Here is a 21442-nt window from a genome sequence, read left to right on the forward strand (position 1 = left end):
AACCCACCTTATGCCACTCTGGCTAAAGCGAACTCTTTATTATTCTCTTTTCTATTGCAAACTTACATATGGTTTACTTGTCTGGGGTACCACGAAAAAAACCAATACAACAAACTTGTTATACTTCGAAAAAAGATTTTACGGTCGTTTGAAGATTACTATGGCAAAGTACAAGGTTAAGAATGGCTCCCTTATATATAAAACTCGGTATACTGAGGGCAGACCAGTTATATTATTTCAAGCTATTGCAATTAATACACAAAAACAAACTCTACACGAAAGATGAAATATTTCGTAACTATTGTCTAAGATTCAAAAAACGACGCACTCCCAAAATGCGAACTGAATACGGATGACAGAAAATGGAATATCAGGTAGCTGATGTACTAAATAAGGTCAAAGAAAAATTGAATTTCAGTACCGCTATCAATATTTTCATTTCAATAATCATTTCGGAATTAAAGCAAACTCGGCAATAACGCTTGCTTTGGTTCTTTATCTACTTACTTTTTTTTTATTTTTTGTGTTTGCAGATATATAAACGCGTGCGCTATGTATGTACGTGTGTACACAAGCATCATCGTATGTTGTATGAATATAGTTGCCTAATAAAAAAAACGCACACGTGAAATGTATGCTTAATGTATATATGTAGTTCATACATTATGCAAGTAATATAGACATTGATACTGTTATAAAAGTGTAAAATGGTTATATTCGATGTGTTTTTTCCGTGTTATTTGTTCATTTCTTATGTTATGAAAGCGTGACTGTCATCTTTGCCTAAAACCGCTTGCCAAACTATAAAGGGTCAGAGGACTTTTTAAGGCATTTTAAGCCTTTAGTTTCTTCCCCTCCAGCAGGCTCTGTATTAGGTTTGTTGAAAACACAGCATTCTTTCATATCTCTGCAAAATCTTGAATCAAATACTTTGCTTCATAAGAAAACTTCCAAATGCTATACCAACATTATAAGATCATTTAAATCATGTATATAAAATAACCTTCTTCTGCTTTTACGGCGGAGCGGTTTATCTCTGCCAACCTGTGATCCTTTCGTGGAAGTCCACAGAAATCTTGGTTCCATCCCCTGACCACTTTCACGAAGGCGTGCCTTGCTATGTTGCGGAAAGCACACTCGATCTCGCTTGCCTCTCTCAACGTGAGATCGCTTGGTCTTCATTCGAAAGATATAACGCAGGACTTTGTACTCAACGACGTTCAGTTGCTGTGTCTCTCGGAAACGTGGACGGACATAGCCACCGAAGCGACCGGGCTGCGTTGGAACAACGGCCGTGAAACGAAGTGACAGCCGTTCTGCCGGAGTCGCCGTCTACGCAAGAATAGAAGCATGCGTGACCGCGCACACGCGTAAGTCTGACCCGGTCGACTGCGGCGACGTGCGTGCCGGGAAAACCCGCGATGGAATCCTCATCTTCACCGTGTGCATTTCGCCGGGCACGTCCAAGGCCGACGTAGAGTGGTTCATGCGAACGCACTTCGCGGTGTTGGCGACAGATAACACTACGCCTTTCGTCATCGTGGGGGACTTTAACGCCGACATTTCAAAACAGGAAAAGTAGTGGGTTGTAAACGTTGTCCTCGACGAGTTTGTGCTAAAGTGTTACAAGAAAAGAAACTATCAACCACCATCCTTGACTCGTGTGTCGACCTAACATTGGCGAAGAACGTGGCACCTGTCATAACCGTCATACCACAGCGATCATAAAGCCGCGGTGAATGTCGTTGTGCATTGAATGGTTGTACACTGCATTTTACCGCGTACTCATTTCAATCGTAAGACTAGAATAGGTTAAGTGAATGGTTACAGCTTCGCTGACAATCCACCTTCACAGAGTGGATGGGGCCTTCAAATGTTTTAATTTAGGTTGCAACTTATGCTGACATTTACGGTATGGATCCAAAACTAGCCGCACAAGCTAGTTTTGGATCGAGATGATACTGTGCAATTATGCGGGAATGAAAATTTCCTTCCTTTCTTTTTTTTCTTTATTTCTTTCTTTCTATAAGACGAATTTGTGACAACGACAAACAGCCGCAACCACTGTATCGACCTCGCTTAAGCTGCAAACTGATACGTGAAATATCCCCTCTTAATATGCTCTAAGGGGAGCAGTTTGCTATGCTACTACATGTTTTTGGTGAAGAGCTTCATTTATACAAAAATATGAAGGCCCAACCCACTCTGTGAAGACGGGTTGCCAGCAAAGCTGTTACCATCCACTTAACCTATTCCAGTCTAACGAATGAAATGAGTACGCCTTATATGCAGGTTTTTGTTTTTGACAGATGCCACGTTCTTTGCCAACGTTAGGTCGACACACGAGTCACGGTTGGTGGTTGGTAGTTTCTTTTCTTTGTAACACTTTAGCACAAACTCGTCGAAGACAACGTCTACGACCCACTATTTTTTCTGTTTCGAAATGTTTACGTTAAAATCCCCCACGATGACGAAAGGCGTAGTGTTATCTGTCGCCAACACCGCGAAGTGCGTTCGCATGAACCACTCTACGTCGGCCTTGGACGTGCCCGGCGAAATGCACACGGTGAAGATGAGGATTCCATCGCGGGTTTTCCCGGCACGCACGTCGCCGCAGTCGACCGGGTCAGACTTACGCGTGTGCGCGGTCACGCATGCTTCTATTCTTGCGTAGACGGCGACTCCGGCAGAACGGCTGTCACTTCGTTTCACGGCCGTTGTTCCAACGCAGCCGGTCGCTTCGGTGGCTATGTCCGTCCACGTTTCCGAGAGACACAGCAACTGAACGTCGTTGAGTACAAAGTCCTGCGTTATATCTTTCGAATGAAGACCAAGGGATCCCACGTTGTGAGAGGCAAGCGAGATCGAGTGCGGTTCCCGCAACGGGGCAAAGCACGCCTTCGTGACAGTGGCCAGGGGATGGAAGCAAGTTTTCTGTGGACCGCCACGAAAGAATCGCCGGTCGGTAAACATAACCAGCCTCGCTGTAAAAAGTCTGATGCCATAAATCAAAATGCTGCTTCCTACAAATGCAAGAAATTATTTTTCTCTCGTAAATATAACAGATTCCATTAAATTTAATCAAGTGAATGTCTCAAGAGAGCATTTCTGTGTTTTACATGCATTTCAAGGGGACAGCCGGAAGTATTCCCGAGCTGAAGCACTCTCTCAGGACATCAGGGTTCCCCAGTATTAGAATGTCGCCATAACAAACCCTGCACGATAGCATGGCGGATAAATCTCGTTCTAGAAATTTTCGATAGACTAGGATTAGATATGTCTGGCACTTGCTTCGCACCTAGTTCAAGAGTACGTCGCCGCTTGCGTCTGTGCAACTACGCATACGTACTATACGGGATCGGCCTTCGCCCTTCCCACTCGAAATTGGTAAAACCGCCTCCTCTCTGTCCATATGTCAACTTAAGAATAATCACTGTGTGGGATGGTTCTCACCATACAAAACTTGTTTAAAAATCAAAAGGCAGGCTATAACCTAGTAGCGCGGCACACCTGCTGAGAAAAGTTTTTTTCCCTTGTCTACCAAATATTGCGGAAAAGACATATTTAAATTTTTACATCTACGACAATATTCAGATTGGGCTTCCTGAACGTACAATGATAAAACGTGCTGCCTCTATCAGGTGCCTGCTGTTATATAAGACCTTGCTCAGATGGTGAATATGGTATTTTAATGCTTTCTCGCGTGATGCTCGTCCTGCATTGAACTTCTACTGGCATATATTTCTATATGAATTCAACCTTTTTCTCTAGTTGATATGACAGGATTCTACAAGCAAGACTTGCAATAAAAACACTGCTTCGAATAATTAAATATTATGGTTTTGATATACCTTTAGGTTGTGCTTTGGAGCTAAAAAACTGGCACAGGGAGCACATAGAAACCACTAACACCAGATAAAGTTAACAAGATAAGAACTTACTAGGTCGCATTTTGAACTACAAAAAAAAAAACGCGAGAGGGGAGACATCTGAAAGAACAGCCAGGTACTTACTGTACCGAGGCAGTGCCCACGTTGACATTATTCTGAAACGCTTAGTGAAGTTACTGAAGTACACTTTCATGCTATCAGAATACCAACTTACCTTCAATGTCCTTCCAGCGATGTTTCCAAGAGTCACCAAATAATGACCGTATCTGCAGTAAAAGAAAAAATTATGGCGTTTTACGTGCCGGAACCACTTTCTCATTATGAGGTACACCATAATTGAGGACTCCGAAAATTTGGACCACCTGGGGTTATTTAACGTGGACCTAACTCTAAGTAGACGGGTGTATTCGCATTTCCTCCCATCGAAGTGAAATCGCCGTGGCCGGGATTACATCCCGCGACCTCGTGCTTAGCAGCCGAACACCGAACCACCGTGGAACATCTACAGTAAGTGTTCCTATTAGTATCATTAAATTTAACTGCCACTAAATACATCTCTACCACGAAAGCATTGGAATTGCAATAGAATTGCTTAGGGCGTGCCACAGTTCCGCGTGGGCGCACGGTGCACCATGAGAAAAGAGTGCGCGTCGAGCGAGCGTGCTCGCCGGGGTGCTCACCGCCTGTTCGCAGCCTTGGCGCCGTGGGAGCGTGCGAAGAAATCTGAGGGCACCTCTTCCTATGGGTCGCGAATGCGAAAGTATTAATGTTCAACTGTACGACAATGGGCGGTCCTTCGAGTTACGAACTCCTCGAGGGCAAGCGAGCGCATTGAGTCGATTGGCGCGTTCTCATTTGGTCTTTTCGAGGCGCAGGTAGAACGCACGCGAGGGCTTGCGCGGAGAAGAAACGCGCGGATAACACAGGCCTCCGAGAACGAGGGTGATCAGGCGTCGCGGCGATGCCCTCTATCTTGACGCAACCCCTGGCACGCGGCAGGAGGTGCTCCCGCTCTGCTGCTTCGATGCGGGCACGGGGCTGGCGTTGCAGCCAATGGAAGTTTAGGTGCTGCAGCGCAAGCGCGACTCCGGCTTCCTCCCTCAATGTCCCATTTGACGCTTTTGTACCGAAAAAAAAGGGGGGGGGGAGGGGGAGCCACAACAGGGCGCCGCTTCTTTCTTGACACTCATCACGGTATGGGTATACATACATCTGTACTTCTATCTTTAAGAACTGACGCCAAAAAAAAAACACCGCACTTTATGCGGTCATCACCGAAATGCCGACTTTCGCCCAGAGCTAAGCTCCACCGTAAACATATAGCCTCCGTCGTTTAAAGCTTCTTTTCCAGAATATTGCGTTATCGTGCCGCGTGCAAAAACCGTGGCTTTCTTACAAGAATTCTTTTTCTGGTGCAACAATGGTCTGGTAAGAAAAGCATATAGGTTGTCAGGTTTTACGTGCGGCCAAGGAGCTCACCGGCTTGTGGGCCATACGCAGAGCAATCATGCATTATATCTAAAAAGAAATTGAAAAAGAAAAACAAGGAAGATAAAAAACATCTCGCCTATCCTTGCCGGCTCTTCCATGAGAAACTATACTGGTAGGATTGAATTTATGACTCGGCTAGACTGTAGCTCACAATGCCGTTTTCAATCAGCCGCATTGGTGACAAGTGAATGAGGTTGCTGCTTCGCGGTGAATATCTGTATGAAGGTAAATCAATTCAGCTTCACTACATAAAAACGTTAGTACAGCCTTTTCCTTTTAATTTGTGGCGCGTGCTATGCACAACATGGTTCAGATAATAGACCACCAATGTCAGCTAAGTGTTACTCTTCGTCAGAGCACTTGCGCGACATCGCGGAATACAAAAAATTCAGGTCTCTCGCAGACGTGACACGAGACATTTATGAAATGCTGCGCTTTCCATTATTGTACAGCAAGACTTCGAAAGAAATAATTGTTTTTATTAGTTTTTGCAAAAGTTGTTCAATAAGCATTAAAGCGCACACCTTTCCCTCCACGCCGCTTTTAAATATCAAACAATGTTGAATTGTAAACCAGTGAATATTGGAGGAGGCGGTTCAAAAACCTAGAGTACCTGATAGTTGCCCCAGCGGCTGTGAAACATGTTGCTGAGTTTATTATTCAATCTTCACATCGCTTATTATGCCCAATTCTCAGTTTTCGCAATTGCCCGGCAGTATTCAGTGTCGAAGAGCATGCGCACTAAATAGCTGACTCCTTAGCGCTTCTTTGAGTGGAGCTCTAGAGGAAAAAAATGCGAATTTCACGCACTGTGTGAATCGATGTAAGCAAAGCTTTCTGTGCTGTTTTTATTGATTTACCATAATTACCGGTGATGTTTACAGCGAATGGTGATTTCCTCAACATCTTGTCCAACAACGGAGGGTTGACTTGATGTTAAACTTTACCTAGAGTGCCCCACTGCTATTTGTCTGAGTAGTACACAGAGCATAAAGGGAGAGGCGTTGGCGCGAGGCGTTGTTACGCGCCATATTTCATAACCCCTGAGAGGGTTGGGCATTCTCATTGCCTCACATGGCACCTCGCATCGTGGCATAAGTATTAACTTCAATGGAATTAAAGGGGCTGTACGTGCTAAAACCTCTGTAGGATTAATCCGCATTAATTTTGGCGCCGTTCTTTAACTTGTCGCTAAATCTAAGTGCAACATCTTTTTTTTTTATTTCGCCCCCGTCGAAATACGGCTGCGGTGGTCGGGATAAAATCCGTGACCTCGAGCAATGCGACAGCGGCAAAGCTACCGCTGCAGGCACAGAAGTGTTCATTTGACGTCGGTAGTGTCTCCTGGACCCTGCGGTGCGCTTGAGTGGCTCGGTGTCTGCACGTTCTGCGCAAGCTTTCCGCTAGACACATTTGCATGGTTTTATTTTTCATAAATAGCAGAAACGCACTGTGCCCTACCTTGAACTTAAGTGTATCCAATTGCCCATAACCGCTGCAGTGTCGATAGTAGTAGCGTTTCCTTGCCTTCTCAAGTAATCTTTTCCCTGTAACCCCACCCCCTTTGTATTTGTATGGGAAGTGCGAGTGAAGAGCGGCAATGCTGTTATTCACTCATTTCGCGACTGCGTTGGTTCTACGCATTCTCTGCTCCCTCTCACCCTCCTCCCTAGTATTCTATCCAACTTCCCTCTGGATGGGCACGTTAGTAGAAAAGTCGGGGGTCACGGATATTTACAGCTGTCACGAGGCTAAATTGGAGATGCCCATTGTGCGCATTACAAGGGGTGCGGTTGAAACGAGCTTCTCGCGTCAGTTTCCTTTTCTGCCACGCTCCTCCAATGTACACACGCTCTGAAACCCGCCTCCTCCCCCCCCCATGCGGTGTGCCAGACATCAGCATTAACAGTAGCAGCAGTAGTGGCAAAATCGAAGCAGCAAAGAAAGCTTCTCTTAAAAGAAAAAAAAGCAGTAGGGCATACGAACACTGGAGTGGCCACATCGCAAAGACGCTATAAGCTATATTAGATACACAATAAACCAAACGTTGTTTGAATGAAGCAGTAACGTGCCAAAGTTGCTGGAGTTGTTGCAGCCGATAGCTGATCACGTGGCGCAGAAGCAAAGCAAATGTGCGACGCCCGTGACTGCGGCGTAGACACATATCTTGTATGCTCTTATGAGGCCTATGGTGTGATTGCGTGGCGGAAAATTGTTTATTAAGAAAATTAATTTTTAGAGGCTCGGCTTTGGATTTTGATTAGCCCTACGAAGGAGAGAAACATTTTCTTCCGCGTGATGTTTGTTCCATTGCATCGACCCCATCGTGCCGAAAGCAAGAAAGGCGAAACTGCCGATGCACTGTGTGAATGAGCAGCCGCACACCGATGGAAATTTGTTCGAGACCTTCCCATTATCACTGACGGCTTCGTAAGCAACGTAACAGCCATCGATAAGATACTGAAAATGCTCGTTCGAGACAAGAATTACTTCGAAACTGTCAATGATCAAAACACTGATACTGAGCTGTTATCTTGTACCCGAACGAAAGGCCAACGTTCGGTTTCATCTCACGCGATTGTCCTAGGCCACGCCGATATCGCGACCAAGGCCAATCTAGGCCAATTGTGTGAGGAGAAACTTAACGTTGGGTTTTAGAACGCGTACAAGATAGCGAGCCTGGTTAGTGCGTGCAGGACGTCTGATTAAAAAAAATGATGGTCCAACTGCGGCGTAGAACAAGCCCTCATGCGACTTTGATGCAGCCGTGTGAAATTTATTGCATGAGTACTTCGCTTGATGTTCTAAGAAACGCATTCGAATGTGTTCATGTGGAGAGCGCTTCGAGACTTCTACAAGTGCCGTGCTATATTCTACAATCTCCCAGTGCTACAGCGGTAATTTTCTTGCTGGAATCTTCAGATGGTGTTCTAGAAGCAAGGCACCCGTTTCTTCACTAAGTCTAACACGCAGCGAGGATGGTTGTCTGAATGTGGGGCGTTTACTAAGCAGCGTGGCATACATCATGTCATTTACAGTTCCGTAGCAAGGATCTTCAGGGTTAAAACGCACTTTCAGGGCATACGTTATATGATAATAGGATCTTTTAAGTTGGTATGACCACTAATTTGATTATGCGTTAGAGCTTTGGTACGGGACTTGTCCCAAAGGCACCTGTGGCCAGGAGGATCAATAAATGATGAACAAAATCCAGTATATTTAGCGCGCTCGATGCGGCAGGGTGATATACAAAAGTGCCATAATCCAGACACTATTGTATCAGGATTTTGCAAAGATTTATCAGATATTTATCAGATATTTCTTATCACTGCCCCATGTCGTGCGCGAAAGAACTTTGAAAATATTCGTTGCTCGTATACATTTATTCATTATATATTTGACGTGCGTTATCAAGGATTGTTTTGAGTAAAGTACGAAACTGAACATATGTGTATTCAATATGCAGATGCATGCGCTGTCTGCCGAGTTCAACATTAGCATCTTAGACCAAGCCTCTCGTTCTTGTAAAAGAGACGCAGAAACTTTTCTGCAGATTTAACGTGAAACCATGTTCATTTACCCATTTCTACACCTTGTTCAGTCCAGTACGAGCTTGTCGCAAGCAAACTGAGCGATTACAGGAATATGTTTCTAACTGCACATCGTCAACGTACACTGAATAAGATATCTTCTACGGAATTCATGAGCGTATTCAATTTGTTTCTCACAGTAGAGAGGGTATAGCTTAGCACGCCACAATGCGGCATCCCAGTTTCCTGGAGAAATGGTCTAGAGAGAAAATTACCAATGCTGACACAGAATACATGGTTACACAACTAGCTTTCTGTGCAATTAGGCACGTTTTCGGGTTTACTCATCTCCAACAAATCTCGCGATAGCTCGTACCACCACTTCATATCGTACGCGTTCCCCATATCAAATCATGAGAAGCTAACAAACAAGGACACCAAGGACAACATAGGGAAAATGTAACCCGTAATGCAAAGACGTGCAATCGTTCCCCACCTGCGGCAAGTAGTTTTTTCATCCGCTTTGATTGCCAATAATTTATTATTTCTTTAATTCGTTTACTCAGCACAATTTACCCTATGTTGTCCTTGGTGTCCTTGTTTGTTGGCTTCTCATAATATGATTAATAAAAAACAGGCCCCTCGGCTAGCGCCTTTTCTTCTCGTTTTCCATGTGAAGAAATATAGGCAGAAGAGTACTGCTTGTGAATGAAAGCATCACGGATGTTAAAGTCTGTGCGTACGAAATGATCGGTTGTAGAAGGACCTTCCTGAAACCACACTGTTAAGGGTCAAGGATTTTGTGAAATTCGACGAATTTTATCAGACGACGATTGATCTTCTCGAATAGCTTGCAAGATAACTTGGCCCCCGCTTTGCAGGCGTCTGTAGAATACCGTGACATCATTTACGTAAGGTAACACCTGAATCTTTCAAGTCTGCAACTGAAAACGTCGTATGGCATCGTCACCCATAAAATTCAAGTAGAAGAGTTCACGATACATTAGGAACAGTAACGCCAATAGCTTGTTGTGCTTGGCGATCCCTCGGAACAAAGCAGGCTTCACCGGCAGATGTGCGGCTAAGGAGTGCTATACACGCTTCTTTTACTCAAGACGAGTAAATCTGTGTCACCAAAGACTTAAGAACATGCAAGCATAATCCCGAATGGTGAAACAAGAAACAAAATTGATTTCATACTTTCTGCCAATCCCAGCATAGTGAACGATGTAGAAGTGTTGGGTAAGGTAAAGTGCACTGATCATAGGTTAGTCAGGGCTAGGATTCACCTCAATTTGAAGAAAGAAAGAAAGAGTAAAATTTGCCAAGAAGAAACAGGCCAACCTAGGTGCAGTAAGGGTACAAGGAGACAAACTCAGGCTTGTAGTTGCAAACAAATATTCAGTTTTTGAACAGAGAGATCAAGATGACATACAAATAATGAATGAGACCACAAATAAGCTGGCTTCAAAGGCAGCAGTTGAAGTGGGAGGCAAGGCACCAAGGAAACCAGTAGGCAAGCTGTCCCAAGTAACACAGGACCTAATAAAGAAACGACAAAGAATGAAAGTGTCTCACTCAAGTGAGATAGAATTCGCGGAACTGTCAACACTGATCAACAAGGCGAAAATAAGGGACAATCGAAATTGTAATGTGAGAAAGACTGAGGAAGCCGCAAAAAATGGACGTAGCCTGAAATCATTAAAGAGGAAGCTTGGCATAGGACCAACCAAAATGTATACACTGAAAGATAAGCACGGTAATATTATCAGCAATTTCGAAGGTATAGCAAAAGCAGAGGAATAATTGTATACTGACCTGTACAGTACCTAGACGGGCTTTCAGAGCAAAAGCATGGGAGGCGACTCAGAAACTGATAGGCGAATACCCTATTGATCGGTGGTCAGAGGACCAAGGAACTATTCCCGAGTCAGCTGCGTGCTGTTACTATTTAAACGTGTTTGTAGGCGGAAGCAAGGTGAAGGCAGTTGCCGAAGAGAGCGACCCTTTTCCCGCTTTAAGAAGGGAGGGCCCTTTAGGACAGCTGTGTATGCGGAGGTGGCAATTTCGGTCAGCCTGCCAGAGCAAGTTAGCTATCGCTTTTCAAATAGGTTGGAGCAAATCCTAATCGAACGAGAAGAATCCTTCTAAATTAATAGAGCTTTCAGAGCAAAAGCATGGGAGGCGACTGGGAGACTGATAGGCGCATCCAGCATTGATCAGCGATCAAAGAAGCAAGGAATGATTTCCGAGGAAGCTGGGCGCAGTGACCAGTTGAACGTGTTAGTAGCTGGAAGCGAGGCGAAGACAGTTGCCGAAGACAGACGGTTTTTCCGCACAGAAACGGAGGGCCCTTTAGGCCAAGTGTGTACAGAGGCGGCGATTTCGGCCAGCCTGCCAGAGAAAGTCGGCTATTAATTTTCATATAGGTCAAGCAGATTTGAGAAGCCCGAGGGGTAACGAAATTTCGAGTGCCTGTGCGAATGATGCCGAACAGAAAAGGCGTAGGCACAAGAAGAGAAAGCCGGACGCTGTCAAGGTAGAGCCGTCTAGTATAATATGGTCCAAGCGCCAAGTCGGCAGAGGCGAATGCCCGAATGTAAGGATCCGGCCAAAGACTGTGACAAAGCGTCGGAAGGTAAACTCCAAGCTTAGGTGTTTGCTGAGATCGAGAATCAGCGTGACGCACGTCTCAAAAAAGAGAGTTTCGCGAAGATTCAGGCGTCACAACCGTCGCCTAATCACATCGTGTGCCAAGCATTGTAAGCACAGTCACAAAAGGAAGCAACCTGTAGGCTTCGACAACGGCCGGTCAATCGCGGGGACCAAGAAAGACGAATGCCTTGCAAATAAGGGCACAGAGAATGCGCGGGAATGTAACCTTCTCCTAGTACACGAAGGCTGTTCTAAACTCGCAGGTACGAGACGCGTTAGGCAAATTAGCTCCGCGACGCCACCTTGCGAAAACATCCTAATGCGCGACCTCCTCGATCTCGTCGGAAGGAAAGGGGGCGCGTTTGGGGCCCAGGTATAAAGAAATTAGAAAGATGGGTTTCACATTGTTTTTGTTTCTCTTTTGTATTCAGCTTAGTTGCGCTTTGAACGCTTGATAGGCGTAAGGAATACAGGTTTAAACCACACTTTCAAGTGGAAGGCTTACCAGACCACACGTGTAGAATTGTAAAGCAAACAGTGTCAGTGCGGCATACAGTTTGCAAGGTCACGCGCAAGTTGCGCAAGTTGATAAGTTATGCTTTTGCAGAAGTTCAAACGAGTTGTGTTTTATTTGACAGGAGTGCTTTTTTAGAGGCGCGTTTTGGAGAATGTGTTCATAAGCTTTGGTTTCTTTAATTATATTATTTTTGTGAGCATTTGACTTTTGAGAACTTTTGTTAGACACAGGGCATTGTTGGTTTCTTCTGCCCGTGGTATGGCAGATATTCCTTGAATTAGTTGATGTTTGCTTTCATGAAAAGTTCACGACTGAACGTTCGAGCAAGCGAAGCGTCAGTGTTCTCTTTTTCTTTGTTTTCACGGAGATGCAGGCTCTGGATAAAAAGCCTCAGTGTAATTTTGAATGCGACTTGTTTTGGTTAGTTTGCACAATTTTTCGAAAGTGTTTTTATTATTTGTCAGATTTGGTGATTTATTCTAATCACGCTGCATCGTGGTATGTAAAACCTTATCACAGAAATAAGGCCGTTTGATTGGATGGAGCCTAGCCTTACAGCAGCCCAGTTTAGAAGTGCCCTAGAAGAGAGGCGAAATGACTCAGGCCTTCTGAGCCAAGTTAGGCACGTGATAACGGTTGTAGATGGTTTTTCTTTTTCTTTATATTCCATTAATTAATGATCCCATAGCTATCTTGTGCTGTGTGTTACGTAACATGAATTCATCAAGGCAATTTCTCCCTGCACCGTCTTTATCAGTGGAAGATCTAATTCATAATTACCTAGCTTCATTACATAAAACCCGTTTGTGTCTACATCGCGAGAGCACAAAATCGGAAGTTTTGTGGTAATTTCGAGACCAACGTGCACATTGCGTTTCAGAGGTTTTCATTTATCATATAAAGTGGAAAGTTGGACGAGTTCGTGTACATTCACATTGGTAACAGCGCGAACAATAACGACGATGGAGTAAAAGGACACAGGGCGAGCGCTGTGTCCTTTCACTCCGTCATCGTTTTGTTCGCGCTGTTACCATTCTAAAAGTACTCATTTAAATACGGGGTTGTCAGATTATTTCAACTTGTACAGTCTCGCGATGTTAGTTGTTTTTAATGTGGCGTTTGCGGCACTGCGTGTGGGTGACAAAGGTCGCTCCTTGGAGATTGTCATATTGCATTATTTCAGTGCAGTCAAAGCCCATCTATCAAAGGCTTTTGGCCAGAAGGTCATCATTCTTAGAAGCCACGTCCTCATGAGTTTGAGCAATGCAGGCATCAAGCCGACCGAGCTGCATTGAAAACTCGACCCGGCAATAAAATATGCGGTGGTAAGGCTGCTGTTCTGCTTGGCCAGCCTTCGGAACAAAGCAACTTTCACGGGCAGATGTGCAGCTGTAGAACGCTATTCGCAGTTCATCGTTTACTCCCGTAGACTACATCAGCGTCATATGGGAGTTACGCACAAAGCATTATGTCCCGTATCATCGGCTTTTCGAACGCACAGAACTAACAGGCGAGACTGATGACTGCCTGGACTACGACTGGACCTGGCGCCGATGGTGACGCCTATGCAATGACAGCTTACTTCAAGACGAATACACCACCCTCCGACTTCCGCGAGGGCCAGTCTCCCGATCCAGACTGACTGGCCTTCATGAAAAGGCCACTAATTGATGACAGGAGTACTCCCGTAAGGGTGGCGTCGACATGAGGTTCCCAGTTTGCCACGTGGTTGCCTCGTATGCAGGGTGATTGTGCAACGTTGGAGAAGGGAGTCCGTCAAAGAGGTAGGACGCCAGGCGCGGGATATTGTGAACGGTTCGGCATAGGCGGAGAGTTTTCATTTTGCCTGAGGGGGAGGGGAGGGGTCCGGCTAGCTTTGCGAACCCCGTATATATATATATATATATATATATATATATATATATATATATATATATATATATATATATATATATATCTTGTGACGTAGCAGTTGTCGCTACGTTTATTCCGACTCGAAGATATGGCGAAGCGATCACGCCCAAAGCACGGATCACACTCGAGAGCCAGCCCCACCAGCGATGATGAAGAAGAACCCCATATGAGCCCCACATGATGATGATCATGTACAGATGACAAAGAATAGCTTATATCTCGCTACACTAATGTCCGCTCGCGCGAGAGTGGCCATCCTGGCCGCAATTCAAAGGGGCGGCGAACGCCTCGTGAAAGGCTTCATACGGGACACGTGGACAACCTCAGCAGCGCGGCAGCGGCGGTCACTTGGAACAATAACTGGTACCACGCGATAGTTAACCGGGGAAGTCTCCTCCAAGACTTTGTAGGGGCCGATGAACCGAACTTGAAACTTGTCACACAAGCCAGGAGTACGAACTGGTGTCCGGAATAGCACTTCGTCGCCAGGGCGGAAGCACACGACGCGATGAGAGGCGTCGTAATGCTGCTTGCGGTCCTGTTGCTGTGCTTCGGTGTTGATGCGGGTGAGCTGGCGACAACGCAGAATGCGGGACACATATTCTTCACAGGTGGATGGATATTCATTGACAGTTGGCGCGAAGAAAGAGACGTCAAGACAGGAACTGGGCGAACGACCATAGACAAGGTAGAATGGCGAGTAACCGGTCGTGCATTGAACGGCGGTATTATACGCAAATGTCACGAATGGCAAAATTGTGTCCCAGTTTCTGTGATCCGGTTCGATGTACAGTGCTCACGGAATGAAACGCGTCAATTTAGGGCTAAGTAATGCGCATACTTTTGTTTCAACCGGCTGTAGTTCGTGTCACATCGACGTAACTTTGGCGCGTATGCTTACATCGGAGTCCTCGTCACGTTTGGTGACCAAGTTCCTAGCGACATGACATGGTGCTCTCGCGTACTTTGCACTACTAAATGGGTTCTACTAAATGCTCCGTGTCCTATTTCATTCCGTGAGCACTGTACATGGCTAGCATGTCTGACAGCGTGCGATGAAATCGCTCTGTGGGGCCGTTAGTTTGCGGATGGTAACAGGAGGTAGTCTTGTGGGTGGTTACGGAGGCTCTGAGTATTTCGTCTACTAGTTGCGAAAGGAATGCTTTTCCACGGTCGCTCAGGAGGACGCGAGGAGCACCGTGGCGCAGTATTAAGGATTGAAGTATGAATGCAGCAACTTCAGAGGCTGAGGCAGAGCTCACACAAGTTGTTTCGGCGTAGCGTGTCAAGTGATCAACGGCTGTCACAATCCATCGTTTACCGGTGGGAGTCACAGGAAGAGGACCATACAGGTCAATGCCAACGATTTCAAATGGTTGCGACGGACAAGGAACCGGTTGCAGTTGTCCGCTTGGAGCTGATGTAGGGAGCTTTCGACGCTGACATAGGGCGCAGGAAGCGACATACCTCGCTACACTGGCGGACAATCCAGGCAAGTAGAAGCGACCTTTGATGCGGTCATAGGTTTTCTGGAAACCAAGGTGACCAGCAGTCATGTCGTCGCGAGAAGCCTGCAGGACATGAGCACGTAGAGAGCGTGGCAGGACAGGAACCCAGCGTTGACCGTCAGGGTGATAGACATGACGGTACAGGACGCGGTTGTCAATCTTAAATTGCGTCAGCTGTCGACGAAGGCGGGCGTTAGGTGGGCGCCAAGCTCCTTGAAGGTGATCTATGATGCGCCGACAGTAAGAGTCCGCCAGTTGATGAGATTGGAAGAATCCGTTGGCGTGTTTAGGCATCTCGTCTACAGTGGCCAACAAGAAAGCATGTGAAGAGGGGTCGTGCCAAAGCTTGTCACGGATGGTAGTTGGAGGTCCATTGCATGGTGTCGTTGGAAGCGGACAGCGAGAAAGCGCGTCTGCATCCTGGTGTTTTTTTTCCGCACTTCTAGGTAATCGTAAAGTCGTATTCTTGTAGACGAAGGATCCACCGACCAAGCCGTCCAGACAAGTTTTTCAGCGTCGAAAGCCAGCACAATGCATGATGGTCTGTAATGATGGTGAAATGGCGGCCGTGAAGATAAGGTCGAAACTTCTGTACAGACCAAACGATAGCTAGGCATTCCTGCTCCGTGACGGTGTAATTTCTTTCGGCGTTTGTCAGAACGCGACTTGCGTATGCGACGACCCTCTCCCCTAAAATGTCGTCTCGCTGTAGGAGAATGCCACCAATGCAATGACCACTAGCATCCGTATGCAGGAGGGTAGGAGCAGCTTCATCAAAATGGCGTAGTACTGGTTCCGATGTGAGAGCGCGCTTCAGATGGGCGAACGCAGATTCACATTCGGGAGACCACACAAAGGGAACATTAGAACCCAGTAATTGGTGCAGAGGTGACGCTATTGAGGCGAAGCCTCGTATGAATCGGCGAAAATAGGAGGCGAGGCCTAGGAAACTGCGCAAATCTTTGGTCTTTACGGGACGAGGGAAGTGCCGAACGGCCGAAACCTTGTCAGGGTCAGGACGAATGCCATCTTTGCTCACAATGTGACCTAGTACCTTGATCGTCTTGCTCGCAAAATGGCATTTCTTGGTGTTTAGCTGAAGGCCAGCGTTGGCAAGGCATGTGAGAACTTCATCCAGACGTTGCAGGTGCTGAGAGAAAGTTGACGAGAAAACAACTATATCATCCAGATAGCACAGGCAAGTCTTCCACTTCAGGCCACGAAGAACGGTGTCAATCATGCGCTCGAACGTTGCGGGTGCATTGCAGAGGCCCAATGGCATGACATTAAACTCGTAGAGCCCATCTGGTGTTGAAAACGCTGTTTTCTCTTTATCGTCCTCATGCATAGGTATCTGCCAGTAGCCGGAACGTAGATCGATGCTGGAGAAGTACTCGGCACCTTGCAGCGAATGCAAGGCATCGTCTATTCGCGGCATAGGGTATACATCCCTGCGTGTGATCTTGTTAAGTGCTCGGTAGTCGACACAAAATCGAACAGAGCCGTCTTTCTTCCGAACCAAAACAACGGGGGAAGACCAAGGGCTAGCAGAAGGGCGTATTCTATTCCGTTGGAGCATGTCGGTGACGTTCTCGTCAATGACTTTCCTCTCGGCTAGCGATACGCGATATGGTCTACGGCGCACGATGGATGTACCATCTGTCTCTATCCGATGCGTCGTAATCGAAGTCTTTCCCAACCAAGCTGAATGAACGTCAAACGAAGCTGCATGTTTCTGGAGCAAAGCAAGCAATTGTTGTGACTGCGAAGGTGTCAGGTCGGAACTGAGGGCAGCTGCAAGAGCTGAAGGAGATGCGGTCCGTCCGGTACAAGGAACTGCACAGGAAGCTGGTTTAAATGAAACAACAGATATAGACTCCGATTTGGTGGCGGAAGCCAATGTAGTGCCTTTAGGGAAGAAATTTTTTTCGGATGTCGGGTTTGTAGCGCAGAGAAGTGCAGAGCCATGATCAAACCTAACCAGCCCTGATGCAAAGGTAATCCCTCTTGCGAGACAGCGTGCAGATGGTAATACGAGCATGTTGCCGCAGTCAATCACATCAGACGTGATAGGCACAATGCTTTGATGGCGAGGAGGTAGCGCGGTATCTTCTGCAGCAAGAAAGTGAAGTCGTGCGTCATCTGCATGAAGTGAATATGTCGTGTCGGTCATGTGGAGAACGCGTTGCCCACAGCAGATGGAGGCGGAGGCCGTAGAAAGAAAATCCCATCCCAATATGAGCTGCTGGGCACACGAACTTAGCACTGCAAATTGTACGTAATGCAGAAGTCCATCGATAGAAATACGAGCTGTGCACATGGCGATAGGTCGAATGGCAGCCCCTTGCGCAGCGAGCAGCGTAGGTTCCATTATAGGGGGTCGTAACTTTCCGAAGTCGCGAACACAATTCACAGTGAATGACTGAAACACTAGCACCAGTATCTATTAAAGCTTCTACTTGTACACCTTCTATTACAACCAATATCACATTGCACGGAGGCGACGGAGGAATTTCTGTCCTGTCGTTCGATGCAGCTTTTCCTCCAAAAGCTGCATACTTTAGTTTTCCGGACGACGATCGGCGAATTGAGAAGCAGGTCTCAGTGGGGACGTAGAGCGGTGAAGGGGGGACGGCGAGCGGCGTCTCGCAGGACGGTACGGCTGAGCCGTCTCGGATGCTACAGTAGGCGATGGAGAGCGTCCGCGCGGTGGACCATAAGGACAGCGTTGGTCATGGAAGCTCCCTAGACGTTGAAAAGTAGCTCCGGGCGAAAAGTCATCCCGTTCGTATACGTCATATCCGCGACGCTCGTCTTTCTGGCGCTTGCGGCAAAAACGTGCTATGTGGCCACGATAGCCGCAGTAGTAGCAGATGGGACGAGGAGGACGCCACTGCGGATAGCTGGTTTGGGTAGGTGCGCTGGTAGTCATGGCAGGCCGAGATGGTGGAAGAAGAAGTGCCTGTTGGCTCGTCCTGCGACATGCTGGCGGACAGCTGGCACAATCGGCGACCCGATCGAAGCTCCAGGAAGTTGAGCGGGGAGTCAGAGGACGGAGGACCGAAAAGCACACTCCACCACTTGTGACGTAGCAGTTGTCACTACGTTTATTCCGACTCGAAGATACGGCGAAGCGATCACGCCCACAGCACGGCTCACACTCGAGAGCCAGCCCCACCAGCGATGATGAAGAAGAACCCCATATGAGCCCCACATGATGATGATCATGCACAGATGACAAAGAATAGCTTATATCTCGCTACAATATATATATATATATATCGTTATGGAAGGATGAAAGAAGAGAGTTGAAGAAGATCAGAGACGCTGGCTGGCCGCGTGTAGTTGGTGGTCAGCCATCTTAACTATTCAGACTATTTCTGTCTCTATATTGTACATATAGTTTTGATATACCCCCAACATCCCCGTAGCATATTGGTGGAGGTGCGGGCTACCACGTCTGAAAGCGGAACTCCGCAACGTCGCATCACCGTCCGCAACTCGAATTACGGTGAGGACGCGGGATCGACGTCGTTGCCCCCTTCAACGTCACCGTCGCATGCTACGTCGCTGTCACCTTCGGTTATCGTTGTGCAACCCAAGGATCCTGGAACTTTCTGCGGCACCGATGGCGCCGACGTTGAAGAGTGGGTGGCCATGTACGAACGCGTGAGTGGAATCAACATATGGTACCTTACGCTTATGCTAGCTAACGTGTTGTTCTACCTAACAAAGGTGTGGTACGAAAACCACGAAGAGAAGCTAAGCAGCTGGGACTAATGCAAATAGAAATTGACGGAGTTGTTTGGCAAACCAATCAGCCGTAAAATTGCCGCAAATCAGGAACTGGCCTCCCGAGCCCAATCACCCACGGCGTGCTATGATTCGTACATCCAGGACGTGTTGGCACTTTGTCGCAAAGCCAATCATGACATGACAGAAGCTGAGAAGGTCGGGCACGTTCTTAAGGGCATTGCTGACGACGCGCATAATCTGCTCATGTGCAAGCGCTGCTCTACAGTTGACCCAATCATTAAAGAGTGCGGACAACTCCAGCAGGCCAGAAGCTTGCAACCATTCGCCAGACTTCCCAATATTGCCGGAACGTCAACGTGTGAAGATCACCCCGCACAGCAGCATGCGTCATCATCAGAGGACGTGGTGCTAATCGTTAGATGTGAAGGGGATGCGATGGCACCCGCATCTTTCTGTTCGCGTAGCCCTGATGCTACCAGATTTTCAGTTCCCCTCGTACAAGCCATTGTTCGCCAGGAACTTGACAAGATTGGTTTACAGTCTGTGTGTGCTGTCGAAAATCCCAGGGCTAACGAACGCCCTTCTACTATTTTGTCTCCACCCCGATATTTCGCTCCACGTTACCGCACCGCCACAGAGTAGGGAACTGCGCACGACCAGCCGATATGTTTCACCTGTCGCCGCATTGGTCATGTCACCCGATACTGTCGCATCTCATGGCCCTCAGCACTCACACGCCGACCAACCTTAGCCGTTTTAATGCGAATACCAGCAATGTTTCGCCCACCACCGAGTCTAACAGCGCCGCCAACTCTGCTCGGAACACGTGGTACAGCCGCTCACCATCGCTGCGCGGACACCAGTCTCGTTCACCGCAAACATGTCACCCATGTGCCCGTTCACCGCAGCCACGTCGTCCGTCGTCCCCTGTGGCTTTTCGCCGCAGCCTTTCCGAAAACTAATAAATGCAGCCCTCGGAGGTGGTGCTGCATTGCCAACTACTGCAGCAAATCCTCTGCCTGTGCCCACAAGGAGAAGTGTAATTGACGTTAAAATACAGAGCGTACCTGTCCAAGCAGTCGTCGACTCTGGAGCACAGATATCTGTGATGAGTTCTAGCCCACGTAGATGTTTAAAGAAGGACCTCATCCCAGCAGCTGCCTGAGTGCTTCGTGTGGTCGAGGGTGGCATGCTGGGCGTTCATGGAATGTGTACTGCCCGTTTAAGTATAGACGGCCGCCCAATTTCTGTTTTCTTTGCTGTGATCAACAACTGCACTCGCTACATTATCCTTGGCTTGGACATTTTATTCGTTCGTCCTGCTCTCATCGACTGCGCGACCGGCGTTCCTCAGTTAGAACTGCCTCAACTCGCCGATGCTCGGAGCACCACCCCACCGCACTTGTGCTGGCTTCACGATGTGCGTCTGTCACCCGAGGCATTTACTTACGTCGCTTTTGCTGCCCAGCCACAGGTTCCTGACGGTGAATACTTACTTCGCCCCATCATACACTCTTAGCACGGTACCTTGTATGGTAACCTGTAATCGCGAGTAACTTATAAAATAAAGGTTACTTGCAACATATGTTGGTTTTAATTAAATGTTGTTCCGTGTATATATATATATATATATATATATATATATATATATATATATATATATATATATATATATATATATATATATATATATATATATATATCGGTTACAAGAGTCAAAATTGACGGATTTAAAGGTTCATTCCGCGCAATGTGCCTTGTAACCTTTAGATTTTAACCTCTAAAGAACACTGCAGCGCATCAGTGAGGAGACCTACATCACGGATTGGACGTTTGCTGATAAATGTATCCTAATGTGTTCATGTTCTGCATTTATGATATGGTTATTACAAGCGTAGGACTTCGGCAGTTCGGGCTGCATTCGGTCTTAATTTCTGTCAGCCAAGCAGTTACATTATCACGATATAAAAATAACAAACAAATCTTGCACGATCGCACTTGCATGTTCATCTGCGCGCTGTTCGTTGACGACCCTTGAGACTTGGCGCACAGCCTTATTTTAAATAACGGCAACGAAGACTGTGTCATCGAATGATGTGGTGTGCACTGCCTGCCGAAACCCAGGGGTCGAACGTGGCGGAAGCCCCCTGCTCTCGCATGCATTCTAGGCACCATGAGACA

At 46.9% G+C, this 21442-nt stretch overlaps 1 protein-coding gene across 3 annotated transcripts in view; it reads right to left on the reverse strand.

The window, feature by feature from the left end:
* Positions 1-21442, reverse strand: part of LOC135906583 (UPF0462 protein C4orf33 homolog) — a 182605-nt gene that overhangs the window by 59425 nt on the left and 101738 nt on the right. For all 3 annotated transcript variants that reach the window (XM_070539502.1, XM_070539501.1, XM_065438041.2), the window contains one exon: positions 4105-4156. In XM_070539502.1, coding sequence (XP_070395603.1) covers positions 4105-4156 — 52 coding nt within the window. The remainder of the gene's footprint in view (positions 1-4104; positions 4157-21442) is intronic.

This window comes from Dermacentor albipictus, chromosome 5 (assembly GCF_038994185.2).
Source record: "Dermacentor albipictus isolate Rhodes 1998 colony chromosome 5, USDA_Dalb.pri_finalv2, whole genome shotgun sequence".
NCBI lineage: Eukaryota > Metazoa > Arthropoda > Arachnida > Ixodida > Ixodidae > Dermacentor > Dermacentor albipictus.